Genomic DNA, 17,969 nt, shown 5'->3' with positions numbered 1-17,969 from the left:
AAAAAACACAACATCCTACTGTGCTGACACAATTTTAATAAGATTTAATACATGGAGCCGGGGGGGGGCCTCATTTGTAGCATTGACCCATAAACATTGGCATTAAAAAAGATACAATCAAATTAAGGCAGTGGTGGGAATAAAAATAGTAAATTAGTTACTATACTTACAGGTTATAGTTGATTTTTTTATGTATCTGTACTTGATGTTTTCCTTTTCTGATAACTTTTTTTATTTTATTTTTTTACTTTTACTGGTTACAATTTGAAGTTGGAACGTTTGGATGTTGTTGCCTACAAGATGATGCAGCCAACGAGTATCGGCAAATACAAAGCCTTGTAACAGCCGGGAAGAAAGAACAATCACCATCTCATCTAGGGGGGGACATGCAAGTTGGATTGTTTTTTTTGTTTTTCATTTCGTATCAGAGCTTTTTTTTTTTTTTTTTACTTATGGGGACAACGTTATTTATATAGCACATTCACAAAGCACTGTACACAAAAATATTAGGGATGTTCGATACCACTATTTTTCAGATCGACACCAGTACGAGTGCTCAGCACTTGAGTAGTCACTGAGACCAATACCGATACCACTACTACCTTTGATACATAACATTTGCCCTGGGGATGTAACGATAAGGGCAATATCGTGATATCGTGATATTAAAACTGCCACAATATCGTCGTCGTCATGTTCACAATATTTAAAAGGAACACAGCCGTTACAGTCAGGTTGATTTCCATTTGTGCAGTTCTAGCACCCTCTAGTGGCTATTTTATTAGTGCAATTTAATTTTCATTAGGGATGTTTTGGCCTTCTATGTTTAAAATCTATGCTAATAGTCAGATGAAGGGGAACCAAATTTGCTTGTGAAGCGATCAATGTGTGCTTGCATTAGCAAGTAAGTGCCTCAATATTGTTATTAGAGATTGTAGGTGGTTTATATGCATTGCTGTTATGTACAAAAGCACAATATTTGTGCTTTTTTTTTTTAGTATGAGCTCTCTTTTTTTTTTACAATATTGTGATCTTTTTTAAATATCGGCAACGCCCCCATAATATCGTGATAATTATCGTATCGTGACCTTCATCATATCGTGATAATATCGTATCGTGATGTTTGGATTTTGTTACATCCCTAACTGTAACTGAGCAGCACTGCCAGATCAATAACATCGCATGATGCGCAGCCGGCACTGCGGTCTGAACTCATCACACCGCAACTGCAACAGACAGTGCAAAGAAAACAAAACCAAAACAAAAAAACAAGCTCGTCAGCACACACTCAACTAGCAAGCTTTTGAGCGGACGATCAATCGCGGCGTAAGGAGGAAGAAGAGAGGGAAATGACAAATGGGAGTAAAAGCAAAGTGCACATGAAGATGCGCGAGCGCGTTTATGGCTGGCGGGCCGAGCCGCAAGACGAAAGCAGGTGCAATCCTGCAACTGCAGTCACAACAATGACTCATCCCGGCTGCTCTTTTCATCCAACAGGCGCGAGCGAGTGGGGATTTCTGGAGAGACCTACGCCCACGCCGGGCAGCTGTATTGTACAGTATTTGATGGAGGCGTACAAGATTAGGTCAACCTGGGGGAAAAAAATACCCCCATGTAGGCTAACTAAGTTAGTTATTAGTGAAAGTAGTAAATTTCTGATATTTCTATCATTCTGTTCAAAACTCGGTTATAGCTTTATAGCTAGGGATGTTCGATACCACTTTTTTTTTCAGACCGATACCGATACTCAGACCCTCAGTACTCACCGATACCGATACCAACTGCCGATACCTGTAGTACATTTTGACAAATAAAAAAAATCACTAAAAGATATTTTTAAACAAATATATTTCCTTTAATTTCGACAAAAAAAAAAAAAAAAAAACAGCACAGTCACTCTTCAATAGTCTTAACACTCAAACTAAAACACAAAAATGCTCTTTTAGTTTAAGATTCACAATTTTGAAGTATTTCCAAACCGGTGAAGTTTTGGTGACAAACTGCTGCAAGCTAGCTAGCGCCACTTACAGGCAAGGAGGACTCACTTAACAATTCACGTTAACAAGCGGCGTGACTTCACCATGTTTTGAACAACGCATATTCAACGGCCGGTTAGTTAACGGCGGGTTAAGAATTCGGTTCGGGGTTTTAAACAGTGGTTAAAATAACCGAGAATTGAACAAACTGAGCCCTGGTTGTTTGTACAAGTGGAGAACGACTGCATATGATGTATCATATATAAATTTAACTTGTTCAATATTTATAATGGCAAATCTCACGTGTGAACCATATTCAGCTGAGCCACCGACTCCGTGAGAGCCAAAATTAGATAAGTGACGCGTAGCTTGTGCTGTTGCCATATTAAATCGATAGATGGGTGACAATGAATTTTTCTTAAGAAAAAAAAAAAAAAAAAGAAAGATGGGTGACAATGAATTTTTCTTAAGAAAAAAAAAAAAAAAAGAAAGATGGGTGACAATGACTCAGCGCATTCGATTGCACACTGTTGTCATATTTATGAATGCAATACAATGACATCCATCTCATGTCTTCCTGGACCCCAATCAAATTCACCAAAATCACATTGCGCTACCTGCGCCAACACTTAGACGTGATATGCAAATATGCTGTAGACCATTTATGTGCAAAACAACATGTTCAAGACGTTCACATCTTCCCTCATAAGATCTGCGAAATGCCGTCTGTGGCTTCCTCCTCATTGTGTCTGATTCAAGTTTGCAAACGGGGAGCGCTGAGGCCTTCAGAGGAGGAGGACTCATGCAATATGTATGGCGTCTCCTTCTTACAGCGTCTGTTGCGCGCGCGTATGATGATGAGGACTTTCATGGCAGTTTGAGGAGGAGGCGAAAGCGAGCAGATGCGAGAAAACGACCTTCGCACCCGTGGTCAGTTGCTGTTTACACAACGCCGGCGGCGTAATCGTCTTCACCTTTACAACGGCGTGTTGACATTACACATTAGTCATACTTACTGTATATATTATCCTTCTGTACAAGATAAAGTGTTGATTTTAATCTAGTCTTTATACAGCAGCATGGCAGCCCACATCTTACAGAGTAGATGTGCCAAGCTGCAAAAACCTCATTAATTAATCAAAAAAGGGAGTTTTCAATAGTGGTGTGACACTTCACAGCCACTGCAAACATTTTCAAACAGGCAACATGTCAGTAGTGTTGTCGCTATCGAATATTTTTAGAATCAATTTAATCTATTGATTATTCAATCGATTAATCGACTAATCTGATTCATTTTAATTTAGCATCAAACTGTATAACAAAAGCATTTTTCCTTTGATTACTGTTTATTAAACAGTGATTGGTGATTATTTCATACTTCGTATTCGTATAGTCATTTAAAAAATAAATACATAAATAAATAAAACAATAAAAAGAGGGAATTGAAGTACTATGTTCCCGGTTCGGTCATTGTTTTCCAAAGTAAAAACAAATGTTTGCAAATGTCTTATTTCGATTAAACACAGAAGATAATCTGGCTTTTTTCATGAAGGACCACAGAAATCAGTGAACAATTACTGTTGACATGCTGAAATCAGACGGAAAAAAAATGGCTCCAAACGATTACTTGATTATTACAATAGTTGTCGATGGATTTGATAACTGATTACTTGTTGATTAATCGATTAGTTTCGACAGCTCTAATTGGAAGCCGCACTAGGACGTTCAAATTTTTCATTGCGACATGAGCTAACCCAACTAATTGTCAAGGTTGACCTCCTCAGCCTGAATGGAGTGTGAATTAAATATTAATCTTTTCACATGATTAATTAACTTCCTACTGTTGTGGTGGAACTACAACATAAGATTTCCAAAGGATTTACAACTGCATGGGTCAAGTGACAGATTTTTTTTTTTTTTTTTTTTTTTTTTTTTTTTTGTCAAGTGACATAATTCAGATGTGTCAATTAGAAAAAAAATATTGAAATATTGATATGCCATTTCCAAATGTGCAAATAGCGTATAAAAAAACAAAAACAACCTCACTGTAAATCTAAGCCACAGTGAAACCAGCCGACTCATGATGAAATAGAAGGAAATACATTGGGAAAGTGATTGGAAGGGAAAGTGCAAAAAAGAACTTCGCAGTTGTGATTGCGTGCAAATCAAGACGTGCAAGTGGGGAATAAGATGAAGAAGAAAGCAGATGGAGGGTTGTCAGGTCACCATTTAAAACAACTTTGCTCCACGCACACGCACACCCAGCATACTGAATGAGAAGCAAGATGCCTTGCAGGGAGGGCACGGGGCTTGTATGCACCAATATGAAAATCCAGAATTCAAGGAAGCACAGAAAAAAAAAAACTGAATATTCATGATTCAATTTCCAATGAATACTTAATGATTTTCCTTTCTAACAATACATGTTTTGTGATGATTGATCCAGTAGTTCTTAGATATAAAGGTTTCAAAGGAAGGCGGCCACGCCCCTTTTTGACAAAACTGTCACAGTTTGGTGGGCCGTAGCCCTAAAATTTGACATTTAACTCATTCACTCCCAGCTTTTTTCACCGAAGCAAGTGGATTTTGACTGATTTTTCAAGGCCCACATAATATTGTGTTCTATTGCTATAAAAAAAACAAAAAGAAAGAAAGGTTAGTCTCTTCTTTCATCAGTAAAAAAAAAAAAAAGAAAAAAAAAAGGTATATTTGTATCTGTTTCCGTTTTGCTGCAATTAGCAATAGAATACAGCTAAGTTTCACACCTGTTGAAAACACTGGCAAAAACAGCTTGTTGCAACATGGCCCTAGCTGATCTCTTATACTGTGCTGCCACCTGCTGGCCTTTTTTTTTGTAATAACTACCATTGCTTTAAGCGACCTCTTCAGATAAGAAGCTGCATCAAAGCCTTATGTGTGCTCTAGCATTAAAAAATAAATAAATAAATAAATAAATAAAATGTATAAATACATTTTTGGTATGGAAGGACAAAGTATTAAAAGACGTATTTACACGTTTTTGGGTTTGAATGAGTTAATGTTGTGCCATCACTATCAACAAGCACACCAAGTTTCATTTAAATCAAACTCTGCTTGGTGAAACCCACTGAGTAATCAATCTATTGACCTACTGATAAAGGTCAAAAGTCATCATCCTTCCTCAGGCTACGGTGGGCGTGTACTAGTTGAAGAAGACACAGGCAGTGCTAATAGACTGCAGCTTTCATGCTGCCCGATATGGTATGCGCGTTCATCTGTATCGGGGGAATGATTGACAGCCGGCGCGGCACCATATGGGCTCGGGCGGCGACAACCGGCGCCGGAAAAAAAAAACAAAAAAACAGCAGGTGCTTTGATCAAAGCGGCTTCCTATTTTCATCAGCACGCTTCGGAGGACCTCTGCATAGCGGCTTTGCTCAAGGGAGCGCTGACACAGCAGGCTGGGCTTCCTCAGCAACTCATACACACAAACAAAATACATTTTTCCCTTTCAAGCAGCCGGGAACGAAAGCGAAAGCACAAAATAACTCCCCCCCTTGATGATGGCAAGTGAGACGAGAGGACAGTTTCGCTGTGTCGCATATGGAGGGAAATGTGCAAATCGAAAATATCCCCGAGTTACAGTTGAACTTAGGGAGAAATATGGTGGAAAATTCCTTCACGCTCACGTTGCTTTTAAGATGATTCCTTCAAAGCCAGGACCAGACATTGTGTCAAATTAGATTTTTTATTTTTTATTTTTTTTTAAAGTTCAACTTGAAGCCCCACATCTGAATAGCGAGGAAATTCGGTTTGTTTTTAAATAGTTGCGCAAGATGCGGCGCTAGCTAGCAGCTAAGCTAAACACACTACCCCGAGTTACGATGCATACTGTCAAATAATTGCTTATTTTCATACACTTCTATTACAATTTTGACTTTTTTTTTTTGCTTCTTTGAAATGAAAGTAGAGACCTCAAGGAGGCTTTTTGTGGAGAAATCTCAAAATGGACCAATAAAGACCAACTGTCTAATATCGTCCATATCTCGAGATTGAATCAGAGCGGGTCACATTTATATTTGAATAATAGTTTGCAAGCAAGTTTTTACACTATATATATTTATTGTCTTCATCTGGGCATACCCGCTGTATGTTCCTAATATTTTGGCTATCCTGTTTAAACAAACAATAATAGTCAAAGTTGAACAAAGGTTAATTAACAGAAATAAATAAATATTCCTTTAGTTTGCCATTTTGCTGCCAAGAGCAATTCTTCCCACTTGTATATCTCCAAATAACAACACACACTAGCGCGGCTTGAGAAGAAGCAGCACAAAACATACTTGATTACTCCAGCAAGAAAATAGGGAGGAAAAAAAAAATAAAAAATACAAGCACATATTTCTTTCAGGAGCAGAAAAATACAGCTGCCGGCGTATTTCTTTTAAGTCCTGACCCATGAAACTCCCAAAGAAGCATTTTCACTCCAAAATATTTTCTTTGAACTGGAAAACGACTCACCAGCAGCCATATCAATAAAAAGAAATAAACAACAGGCCAAGAAGAAAAAAAAACAGCTTAAGAGTATTTGGTAGGATTTTGAACAAAAAGTAATGATGATGTGAGGACTGGAATTAGTCATTGTGGGCAAGAATCGTACAGTCATGCCAATTAACACAATCCATTCTGTGATGCTGGTGTTCATAAACAATGCCTGTAGAAATATTGTTAATATTTTACACTACCACCCTTTTCTTCAAGTCAATACGTCAAAAGGAGTACATTGAAGCGTAAATATTCTGAACACTTGATCCAACTGTGAATTAGTTAAATAATTCCACAGACTTCAATTCATTCAATAGTCTTTTTTTTTTTTTTGTGAGCTAATGTAAACAATCTACAAAATGAAGTGCATAAATGCAGCAGTGCATATCTCGTGACAACTAAAGCGCCCAACCACAACCCGTAAATACAAACCCCCACCTTAACCCAATAAAATCCTTGATCTTAAAACAGTCTTAATTAACAAACCGCACTGTGACGGCAAAAAACGTTCTCGGTAGGTCTGCTCACGATTCACATTAGTTTGTACAAAAAGCTGTACAAGCATCCGCTGCAATGGTTCCTGACCACTAAAAAGAGCAGGCCTATAAAATATACATGAAAGGCGAAATGCTCTCGCTTTAGCACACAGCAGTGTCCTGCCTCCCTCACTTGGTGCATAAAACATTGATGGGAGGCGCACATTTGAACTCGAGGAAAGGAGGAGCGTCCTTCCAAACAAGTGGAGGGTGAGCAAGTTCACCTTTTTTCCTCTGGACCTCCGTCAAGACATGAACGACATCATCACAGCTTGCTGGTATGGCGTCATGTGTTCATGTGAGGATGTATTGAAACGTCTGACACATGATGTGTAAGAAGTACATTAAAGGCGGCGCACACTTTAATTACAAGGCCGGTGGTGCTAGCTTTGTGCTTCATTCCTGTTGTGGAACTCACGAGAAAGCAGACAGACAGTAACAATGCTTTGTGTTGTTCTACATGCATCTTTTAAACCGACTCCGACATGTCAGCACTGGCAAACCACATTTACTGTCTTACATCATCGTAAAGTGCAACAATGACCTTTGCTACTAGAGTGATAACAGAGCTTCAGACAGTTAACTATAACCTTTAAATCCCACTACATTTCATACATATGAGGACAGCGGTACTGTCTGACCACTTGTAATGTTTCCTAGCTAGAAAAAATGTTAGCTAACTTCTCGCTTTTACAACATATACAGTGACCTGCCGTTAAAGGTAGCAAAATGAGGCTTGGAAATTATAATGTATTGAGTGGTATAAATATAAATAAATATAAAATATATAAATATAAAGTGCTACTTTAGTGCACTCAATTGTAGCTAGCTAGTTTAGCTAGTAGCTAGTTTGCACAATTGACATAGTATTGCCATGACTGAAAGAAATTTGCCACATATTCTGGTTGAATGCTGCTGATTTTTGTTATTTCAACCTTTTATGGTTTTAGCACAATTTGCTGGCTTGTTTAAAAAAAAAAAAAAAAAGACAGGATATTGTATATTCTAAACATCTCTCAAATTTTGGCGGCGCTATGATTGATTTAAGGGGCACCTGAGCACACGCCTATGACACCAACCTTGCCTTGCATACTGGAAATAAGAGATGATGCTATTTGATTTCTAATACAGAAACACTACATAAATCATGTTGCAATAGTTTCATTGTGTCTTGTCTGCATGATTTCCTTGTTTGTATTCATTTCAGCAATTTCCTGATACTGATAACTCCATCTTTGCGTTGTGTTATCAACATTAATCAAGAACTGAAGCCGCCAGTCTCAAGCGTCTCTTACTTGGTCACAAACTCCTTCTCACCTTCCCATAGCGACGCTGATGTGAGGTTTGGGAGACTGAGTTCCACTTGAAAACACTCTGGCAGCCATGTGATGTAACAGCTACACTATTCAACCTTCATAACAAATTCTGTCTCTGATTAGTAAATACCACATGCAGGGATTAGCTTGACAACAGTCTGGATCGAATCCTGCTGCAAATAGCGAGAAACCACAAGTGGGCGAAGCCTCCCCAAAAAAAGGTTTATAATTGTCAAAGTTAGCGTTTTAACCGTAATTATACAACAAACTATGAACACTAAATGATTTTAAATCAATATTATGCAACTTTGTGGTTTGGGGTGAGAAATATAAAGTGCTAGCTTAGTGCGCTCATTTGTAGCTAGCTAGTTTAGCTAGTAGCTAGTTTGCTAGGACAGAGTTGACAGTATGACGGAAAGACACAAAAAGTGGTTTGTTTGTTGAACATATAAACATAAACAAGTAGCAGAAAAAAAGAAAAATTAAAAGAAAGAAGAAACTTATACAATCATTAGTGACAGTTTACATGTTCAAAGGGAGGATGTTGAAAACTTATATAATCCTGCCCCTTATTCGTTGTATCTTTTGACTCATTTCATTATTGATACAATAGGTTAATATATTTCAATAAAAGAAAAATATGTAATGGTTAGTTGTTGAAGCCAATTAGATGATGTTTTGTGTAGACAACCCTTCCTCAGCATGAATGAAAGCAGTGGCGAAAGAAATAGTCACATGCAGCCCTGAACCAACGACCTGATCTCAAGGAGGTGTAATTGGCTTTTTACATCAGCCTCTAAATCTGCCTCGGCCTCACTTGAACAAGAGCCACGCGCACGCCGGTTGCTTAGCAGCAGCTCCCCTCCGGTGGCTCCTTAAATTCTGCTGTTGTTTTGTTTCATTATATTTATTCATTCCTGTTTTCCGAAAAAGGTGCGAGTGTGTGCCCGACCTGCAGCCATCTGCATGTATCCGGCCAGGGTGCAGATCCTCCTCTCACATCCTCCACTGGGCAGGAAGATGGTGATGATGGCCAACAGGGAGCTGACGGCCAGCAGGGCGCACCCACCCGAGCACAGCACTGCGCTGGTCTGAAGAAACAAACACACCATAAAAGGCGTTTTAATCACACGTGTGAGAAAAAAAAAAAAAAAAAAAAAAAAAAAAAAAAAGTGAACCTAGCGACAGCCAATTTTGTTTCGGCCGAACCCTGTTGAGAAATGCGGCAGGTTAATGGCTCTCGGTTTGAAAACTGCTCTCGGTGGTCAAACAACAGGGTGCTGCCCCGACTCATTATACCGGCGCTTAATCACACGCTCGCTGCAAGCAAAAGGAAGGAAACGGACCGAGGAAGCACTGCGACATCAGTTAGCGTTAATTACAATTACAAAATACATCCCAAAAAGGCTTTTAATATCCTTCAATTGTTTTTGCACAACAACCATGATCTGATGATCAGGTGAGGGAAACAATTGTTTTACTCTGAGTGCCGTTATGACTGAAAAACAACATAAATATATAATCACCTCATCATATTAGATCATTACTGTACTCCTGTATCTTATTTTTATAATACAGGAGTCCAGTTTGTTGTTTGTTGTGTGTTTGTTGCCAAAAACAAACAATATTTAAATTCCCTGTTTCAGTGGAAGTCAAGACAATTTTTTCTTGTTAAAATATGTTCTAAGTGGAAGCACTAGTCTAAACACTTTCTGATTAATATTTCATTTTCTCCCCCCCAAAAAATTATCCATCTCATCCCATTTTTATCCATATCGGGGGACGGCCATTTTGCCACTTCCTGTCGACCGAAAATGACATCACAGTTGCTCAGGACTCGGGTAACGACCAATCACAGCTCTGCTGTTTTCTGAGTATGGTCATGTGACATTCACAAGCTGAGCCACTATTGGTTGTTACCTGAACCCGTAGGCAGTTGTGATGTCATTTTCAGTCGTCAGCAAATGGCAAATGGCAAACCCGCTGAGATGGATAAAATGGGTGGATTTTTCTGCTTCATTCATATTCACCAAATGCAATATTCATCAGGATGCTGTGTTTAGAACAGTGGGGGCACAAAAAAAAATTGACTTGAATTATATCATTTTAAAAAACACACACATTTATTTCAATTAGGTAAATTTTTGTTGTATTCCCTATTATTCCCTCAAATTAATATTAATTCCCATGGAAATTTCCCAACTTTGAAAGCTCCAGAGTTTTCATGTTTATTAATTGGTCTTCAATTATCATGTGCAAACAAAACACAGCTGAATTATTAATTTGTAATCAGTAGTGAACGATACGTGTGGCCGTTTCTGAACATCTTGCCTGCATTTTCCTTTCTCCATTATCGTCTGCTATGATGAAGGTGCCCTTGTGTTACTTTTCACCCGCCGCCCAGCAGCGGATGTGTTACCCTGATTGTGAACATTGCTCCATAAGGCATGAGGCCATGGTGTAAATCTAACACATTAAGCCCACGACGACAAATAAAGGTCAAAAGAATCATCAGAATGGCTGCCAACAACGTCACAGCCCTTCGCTAACACTCCCCCTTGTCTGCTCCTGTGCCAAAGAGCCACGACTGGCTAATTAAATCAACTTGCAAGCGAGAAAGTCACTCTGCTTTCAACCCCCCTCCGCTCATGTCTGTCACATCAGCAGCAGCCATCGTGGCACAGGTTTTAGAGCTTTGATTGATTCCTTTCTTCTTCTTTTTCTTTCTTTTTTTTTTTGAAACATATTAAACATCACACACTCACGGCTCTGCTTGCATGCTAACAAAAACTAAAAATGTCGAACCTTCTCTCAATATTGCCAACAAATAATCCACCAAAACGGATGCTTAAATGCTTTCTCAGTTCTCAAGCAATGTTCATCTAGGTCACGGGTGTCAAACTCTTATTAGTTCAGGGGCCACATTGAGGAAAGTATATTACCAAGTGGGCCGGATCGGTAAAATAATGGTATATAACTTTTGCCGTCAATTCTACGCAGATATTTGCTATTTGTGGGCGAGCCCTAAATTACGCAGCTCAACTGTAATCATACTGTTCCAAAAAAATAACATGAATGCAAATGTAACGCGGAAACACTTTGCCTGTATGTGTTCTGGACGTGTTAAATCTACATTCTTCCCAGAATGCATTGTGTGGCACATTTAATGCATTCACTCACCGCCATTTTCACTCAAGCAACCCCCTTCGCTCCTGGCTGTTTTCCTGGATGTTGACTGATTTTGCAAGGCCCACAGAATATTGTGTTCTATTGCTATAAAAACATGGAACCTACCAAAAGAAAATTAGTCTCTTCTTTCGTCAGGAAAAAAAAAAAGTATGTTTCTATCTGTTTCCGTTTTGCAGCAATTAGCATTAGAATATAGTTACGTTTTATCACGATTCACAAAACTGCTTGTTGCCCTGGTTGATCTCTTATACTCTATTGCCACCTGCTGGCTGTTTTTGTAATAACTACCATTGCTTCAACAGTTCTCTTAAGTTCAGAGGCTACATCAAAGCCTTGTGTATGCTCGATCATAACAACTAACAAAACAAAACAAAACGTATAAATACGTCTTTGGAATGCTGTCAATATTTAAAATAGAACGTATTTATACGTTTTTGGGAGCAAATGAGTTAATAATGTTATAAGGAGGTTAATCCTTGTCATATTCTGTTACCAGTAATTAAAGTGTGTCGTATTTAACATGTTTATGTCGGTCTATGATTTAAAAAATAAATAAATAAACCGTAACTTTAAGTTGTGTGTAAAATAATGACATCCAGGACGATTCCCCGAACAAGTTGCATTGCTCGTCTGAGGACTGCTTGTGAAATGATACATTTCAAGAAAATGGATGGATGGATATTTTGGCTATGCATTGTCAGTCATTTAAATGAAAAGCAAGATTGTCAAAATTGTCTTTGAAAGTCCACTTAAATCACGTTCACAGAAAACAACCTGCATTTTAATTAATGCCTGCCCTTATGCACATGCGCGTCTGTTGCAATAAAACAAACTCATTAACACGTTTACTCGCAGGCATTCTAAGAAACCTTTTTCTGCGACTGTAATCTGAGCGGGTTCAATTGTGCGAAATGCTCCCTAAATAGGTTGTAATTACGCGCGGATAACTGGGAGCGACCCGGCACCAGCTGGAGCTCCCGTGCAAACGCGAGTGAGCCGAACGAGAGGGAAATTACACAGTAGCGAAAATTTGACATGGCACACTAATCTTCCTTGGGAAGTAAACCTTTCAGACTGGCGAACAGTCGCCACCCCGCCGCACGTCAACATTCAAACGCTGTAAAAACAACTTAGCACCAACGCACGTGCTCCGAGACGAAACTTAATTGCCTCCATTGGCAAAGGGAGGAGGCCGATGATGCTCTTAAGAGAAATAAAGGCGGAGCTTTAACGACTCGTCTTAATGGAGGACAAGAGGGGAGTGACATTATCGCAGATGCGCTTATAAGCAGGCGTGACGACGTCCCCGCATTGCTCCGCGCTTGGCGCGCGTCCGTTGAGTGTATTCTGCACTCGGCGGAGACCCGAGTGGTCACACTCAAACAGCAGCAGCCTCGCCATTCAGTCTCGAGAAGCCCGTTAGCACGATATCGCAGCTTTTCAAAACTGCCGTTGGTGTTTCTCAACAACACACAAAACAATCCGCGGAATCACCTTGCAGTACTTTTGTAATCTATTCCTCCTCTTTTGCTTGTTAAATCAGGCCCTGTTCACACTGAAGCAAAGCTGTTCCTCAAAACAAAAAAAAACAACGTTTCAAGACATGCGAGTGTCCAAAAAGATGACGCTGAGGACGTTTAACAGATGTAATATATATGCCCAACCTGGAGTGGCGCTGTAGCGCAGCCACAAGGAGTTAACGGAAAAGCGTAGAAGAAATAGCGAAGAAGACGAACCACTGATTAGTTTGGCCAATAGGCCAAGAATTTTGAAGCAGCGAGACCGCCGTATTACCCTCTGAAAAAAACGTTCGTCGGCATACAATTCTATCCATTTAGAGCAGGGGTGTCCTAACTACGGCCCGGGGGGCCATTTGCGGCCCGTCGTCCATTTTTCAGTGGCCCGCGACATATGCTAAAAATAGTAGCATTTGACTCAGTTCAAATAAAATAAACAAAAATGTTTGGAGATGTTCAAAGTAAGTATAGAAAAACAGGTGCCATTAAAGGTTATTTTAGTGAACTAAAACTAATGAAAATACTAAAAATAAAATAAAATAAAAAACAATATTGTTACCGAAATAAAGTAAAAAACGAAATAGCTTTTTAAAAAAACGAAAACTAACAAACTACATTTTATGTTTACAAAACTAAATAAAACAAACTATAATTATAGCAAACGTCCTTCGTTTTAGTCTTTGGCAATTAATTTAATGCAAGAGCCTTTGGGGATGATTTGAAATGTGATTAGTAGTAGATTTATTTTGATATAAACCGGAATAATGACGTTTGAAAGTATGTCACATGGAAGTGATGTCATCTCGCAGCAGCCAATAGAAAAGCACCTTCAGATGCTTTTAATATTGTGACATGATGACAATATATTGTGGCAGTTTTAATATTGGGATATCATGATAATGCCATTATCGTTACATCCATAATGTGAACATTGAACTGTACGGAGCGTGTTTTGAAATCTTTCCACTCTGGAACCCGGTTCCAAAAGTGATCGTTTCAAACTCGGAAACGGCGCCTCCGTGTGGACAAACTGCCCAAACGGTAAGAAACTTGTACGGATACGGGTTTTCGTGTGGACGGGGTCTCAGTGTCACACAACTGAAAGCATTCATACAAAAAAAACCAAAAGATTAACATTCTGAATGATGTAAATGTCTTCTTGGACGGGCGCAGTACCAAATTGTGTGTTTGCAAGCGTGTGTGATCGGCCTGCAAACGTTCTCGCCAGGCCGTGTGCGCACGCCGACCAGAATACAGGATGGAGAGAGGATATGAGGGAGAGCGAGAAGTGGATATTAATCACCTGACAAGTGGATGGAGTGTCCGTTTGGGCCTGAGGGGCAGACGGCAGATAGGATGTGACATTCACGAGCGCTTTGCCCACACGCACGCAAAAGGCACGCTCGCCTCACGCGGAGTCGTGCGTCTTGACAGACTTTCAGACGGGGGGTTGCAAGTGCCAGGTTTGCCCCCCCCCCCTGCTAACTGCATGACTTCAGTTACAACTTGAATGTTTTGTCAGCAACTGTGAACGTTTTTTTTACTCTTCAAAAAAACAGCCGAGGCCACAATGAATGCATCAGTCAAAGCCAAGGATATTTTAGTGAATGAAAATTAACGAAATAAAACTAAAATTATTTAAAAAAAAAAAAAAAAAAAAAAAGTGAATGAAATAAAAGGAAAACAAAAATTGTTTTTAAAAAAGGAAAAATAATTGAAACACATTTTATGTTTACAAAACTAATTAAAACTACCGTAAGTATAATTAGAGCAAAAATGTCCTCACTTTCTGTATTTGGTAATTAATTTAATCCATGAACCTTTGATTTTAAATGTGATTTTAAGTATATTTATTTTGGTATTAACCGGAATGGAAATGTGTCACACAGTAATGACGTCATGTAGCAGGAAATGGAAAAGCACATCCGGATGACGTCACTTTTCATTTTCATTTTATCATAATGTTTATTAAATCTTGCACACAAGTAATTGACTTTTTTTTTTATATGAAAAATAATAGTACAATTATAAGCATTTTTTAAGTCACTACAACTAATAAAAACTAACAGCACAACCCTGAAAACTAATTAAAACTAACTAAATTTTAAAAACAAAACTTTCACCATAAAACTAATAAGGATGTAATGATATCCAAATGTCACGATGCGATTTTATCACGATATGAAGCTCACGATAATTATCACGATATTGTGGGGAGGTTGGCGATATTTAAAAAAAGGTCACACTATTGTAAAAAAATTAGCTAACACTTAAAAAAAAAAAAAAAAAAAAAAAAAAAAAAAAAAGCACAGTAATGTTCTTTTGTACATAACATCAATGTTATTATTATTATTATTATTATTATTATTATTATTGTGTTGTGCACACATGCACACATTGAGTTCCTCCAAGTATCGACTTGCTTTACAGGCATATTACGTTCCCCTTCATCTGACAATTAGTGTAGATTTTAAACATAGAAGGGCCAAAACATCCCTAATGAAAATTAAATTGCACTAACTGCGCAAATGGACATCAACCTGACTTTTTTTTTTTTTTTTTTTTTTAACAGATGTGTGGCATTTAAATATCGTGAACATGACGACAATGATATTGTGGCAGTTTTAATGTCATGATATCACGATATTGCCCTTATCGTTGCGTCCCTAAAAACTAACTATAATGAAAATTCCAAAACTATATGAACCGTGGTCAAAACAAGACGCAATGATAAGCGACAACGGTGGAGCAGGACAACGAATTACACTCGAGAGGAAACAGAATACAACACCTTGTAAGGGGCGTAACAGAAAATAATTGAGAATCAGTGAATTCAATAAAACTGCATGTGCCCGCGGCGTCCGTTTGCTTTAGCTCACCGCCAATAAACTGTCAACTTGGTATTATTCATGAAAATGAAACCAAATGCTGTTTGAAAAAAAAAAAAAAAAAAGCAATGCTTGAATGTTAAACAGGCAATTTTAAAGAATCAGAATCCACCTACTTTTTGCATTATCCCTCGTATGAAAAACAAATGACAAATTACTTCCGTTTTAGCCTCAGGCCTCGATACTGACACAAGTGCTGTTTGCAATCATGTTTTAATTGGATTTTTTTTCAACAATCATGTTTCATTGATTCCACTTATTTTTGCAGCACCTCAAATATATTCGACAATTGTTTGGAAATGCGTGAAAGATCACTTATCGTCATTAGGTGTCAGGTTTTTCACCTCGAGAGACTTAAAAAAAAAAAAAAAAGAGTTGAGGGTCTGCAAAGCGACACAATAATGTTCCTTTCTTCCATATCACATGAAAACATGCTGAGAATTAGCAGCACAGTCAGAGTGTTGTTTCTGCAGACAGCCTGGTCACTGAATGCACAGAAATGATAAGAATATAATATAGGTACCAGTTGCATGTCACGATTATCTCAAAGGGGAATCATCTTATGAACTAGAGATCCACATGTAGTGACTCACAAGTCAACAGGGAACAGCCTGTCTTGTTCCAGCACTTTTACAAACGTTCTTATAAAAGCATTGGACCGCACTTTTAAATGGTTCAACTAATGGGTTTCATTCAGTCCCATTGGCAGAGATGTAAAAGCAAGCGCCCAGCAGTCATGCCTTTGCAAATGTTTTTTTTTTTTGGGGGGGGGGGTCACGCTAAAGTGCTCGCTAAATTTGAGCCCGGTGCGGTAAAACGATCCCACTTTTAGTCAATTTGCGAAACTCCTGCCCTCGTAGATATTGCACCATCAACTGGAAGGGATATGATTGCCGAGTGGAAACCTTTCAGAGGCACCGCAACTCAGCCATGTGACGTTACAGTACAGCGTGGAGTTGCTGAGTGCGAACAAACACAGTGCATCAAAAGTAAATTTTGCTGGCTCAGTGGCTGCGGTTTTAAACCTCGTCTAGCATTAAAGCTGCCCTATGGAGGAATATGCCCCAAAATATCTTTGCAATAGCCATTCAAATTTCCCGCCCCGTGTCTGCAAATGTGACGTCGTGTGTGCATTGCGTACGTGACAAGGGAGTGCACAGTTTCATTTTGTTTAGCGATTCAAAATTCTTTTTTTGCATACAGCAGCTTTAATATCAGCACAGATTCTCCAAGTTTAGCTATGGAGCTTTAAGGTTAAAGCGACGGCTTTGCAGTGGTCTGATAATCTCGCCATTTCAATATGAGTGATCAAACTGTCAGACATTGCTTGTGATTTAAATAAATAAATGGGTATATAAATATATATATATATATATATATATATATATATATATATATATATATCATAATCCTGTTTAAAGTTCTTCCCAACTTTATTGCGGGCCTATCTGCTGTGTTCCTTGGTCTTCATGATGCGATTTGCTCCCCAATATCCAATAACACTGGCTCATTCAAAACTCATTAGGGAACCTCGGTAGGCACTTGTCTGCGCTTAGAGAAAAGGGGTAGAATATTTCACCAGCCCTACTTATCAGTCATTTATTTGTTAAAATAAATACAAAATAATAAAAAAAAATCATTCTACTTCAAGATTGCTTCCCACTTAGTGTTGATTCGTCACAAAAAAAAAAAAACAATAAAAAATCAAATTGTATATCTTTATTTCTGAAGCCTGAAATGTGGCAAAAGGCTTTTTAAAAAAAATCAAAGGGGGCTCATACTTTTGCAAGGCACTATACACGAGTCAAGATGAACTTGACCTCAACGCCACCAAACACCCATAATGTGAACTGCAACAGATCATGTGAACTCTCCAAATGTTATTCGGGATGCATTTGCCATCAAGGCGCTCAGCAATTCCAATACTTCTCGGCTGATACAATCGCTTCCTTTATTGGTCCATCATAAACTGTGTGACAGATGTCCAAATGTCCATCTGGCTACAGTCAGCGCCACCTGCCCA

The 17,969-nt window shown here is 38.6% G+C and overlaps 1 protein-coding gene across 2 annotated transcripts in view; it reads right to left on the bottom strand.

The window, feature by feature from the left end:
* Window positions 1–17,969, bottom strand: part of lhfpl7 (LHFPL tetraspan subfamily member 7) — a 73,949-nt gene that overhangs the window by 40,096 nt on the left and 15,884 nt on the right. For both annotated transcript variants that reach the window (XM_077505039.1, XM_077505040.1), the window contains exon 2: window positions 9,305–9,443. In XM_077505039.1, coding sequence (XP_077361165.1) covers window positions 9,305–9,443 — 139 coding nt within the window. The remainder of the gene's footprint in view (window positions 1–9,304; window positions 9,444–17,969) is intronic.

This window comes from Festucalex cinctus, chromosome 18 (assembly GCF_051991245.1).
Source record: "Festucalex cinctus isolate MCC-2025b chromosome 18, RoL_Fcin_1.0, whole genome shotgun sequence".
Taxonomy (NCBI): Eukaryota; Metazoa; Chordata; class Actinopteri; order Syngnathiformes; family Syngnathidae; genus Festucalex; species Festucalex cinctus.
The sequence above is the reverse complement of the archived record's forward strand: the minus strand, read 5'-3'. Positions and strand labels throughout refer to the sequence as shown.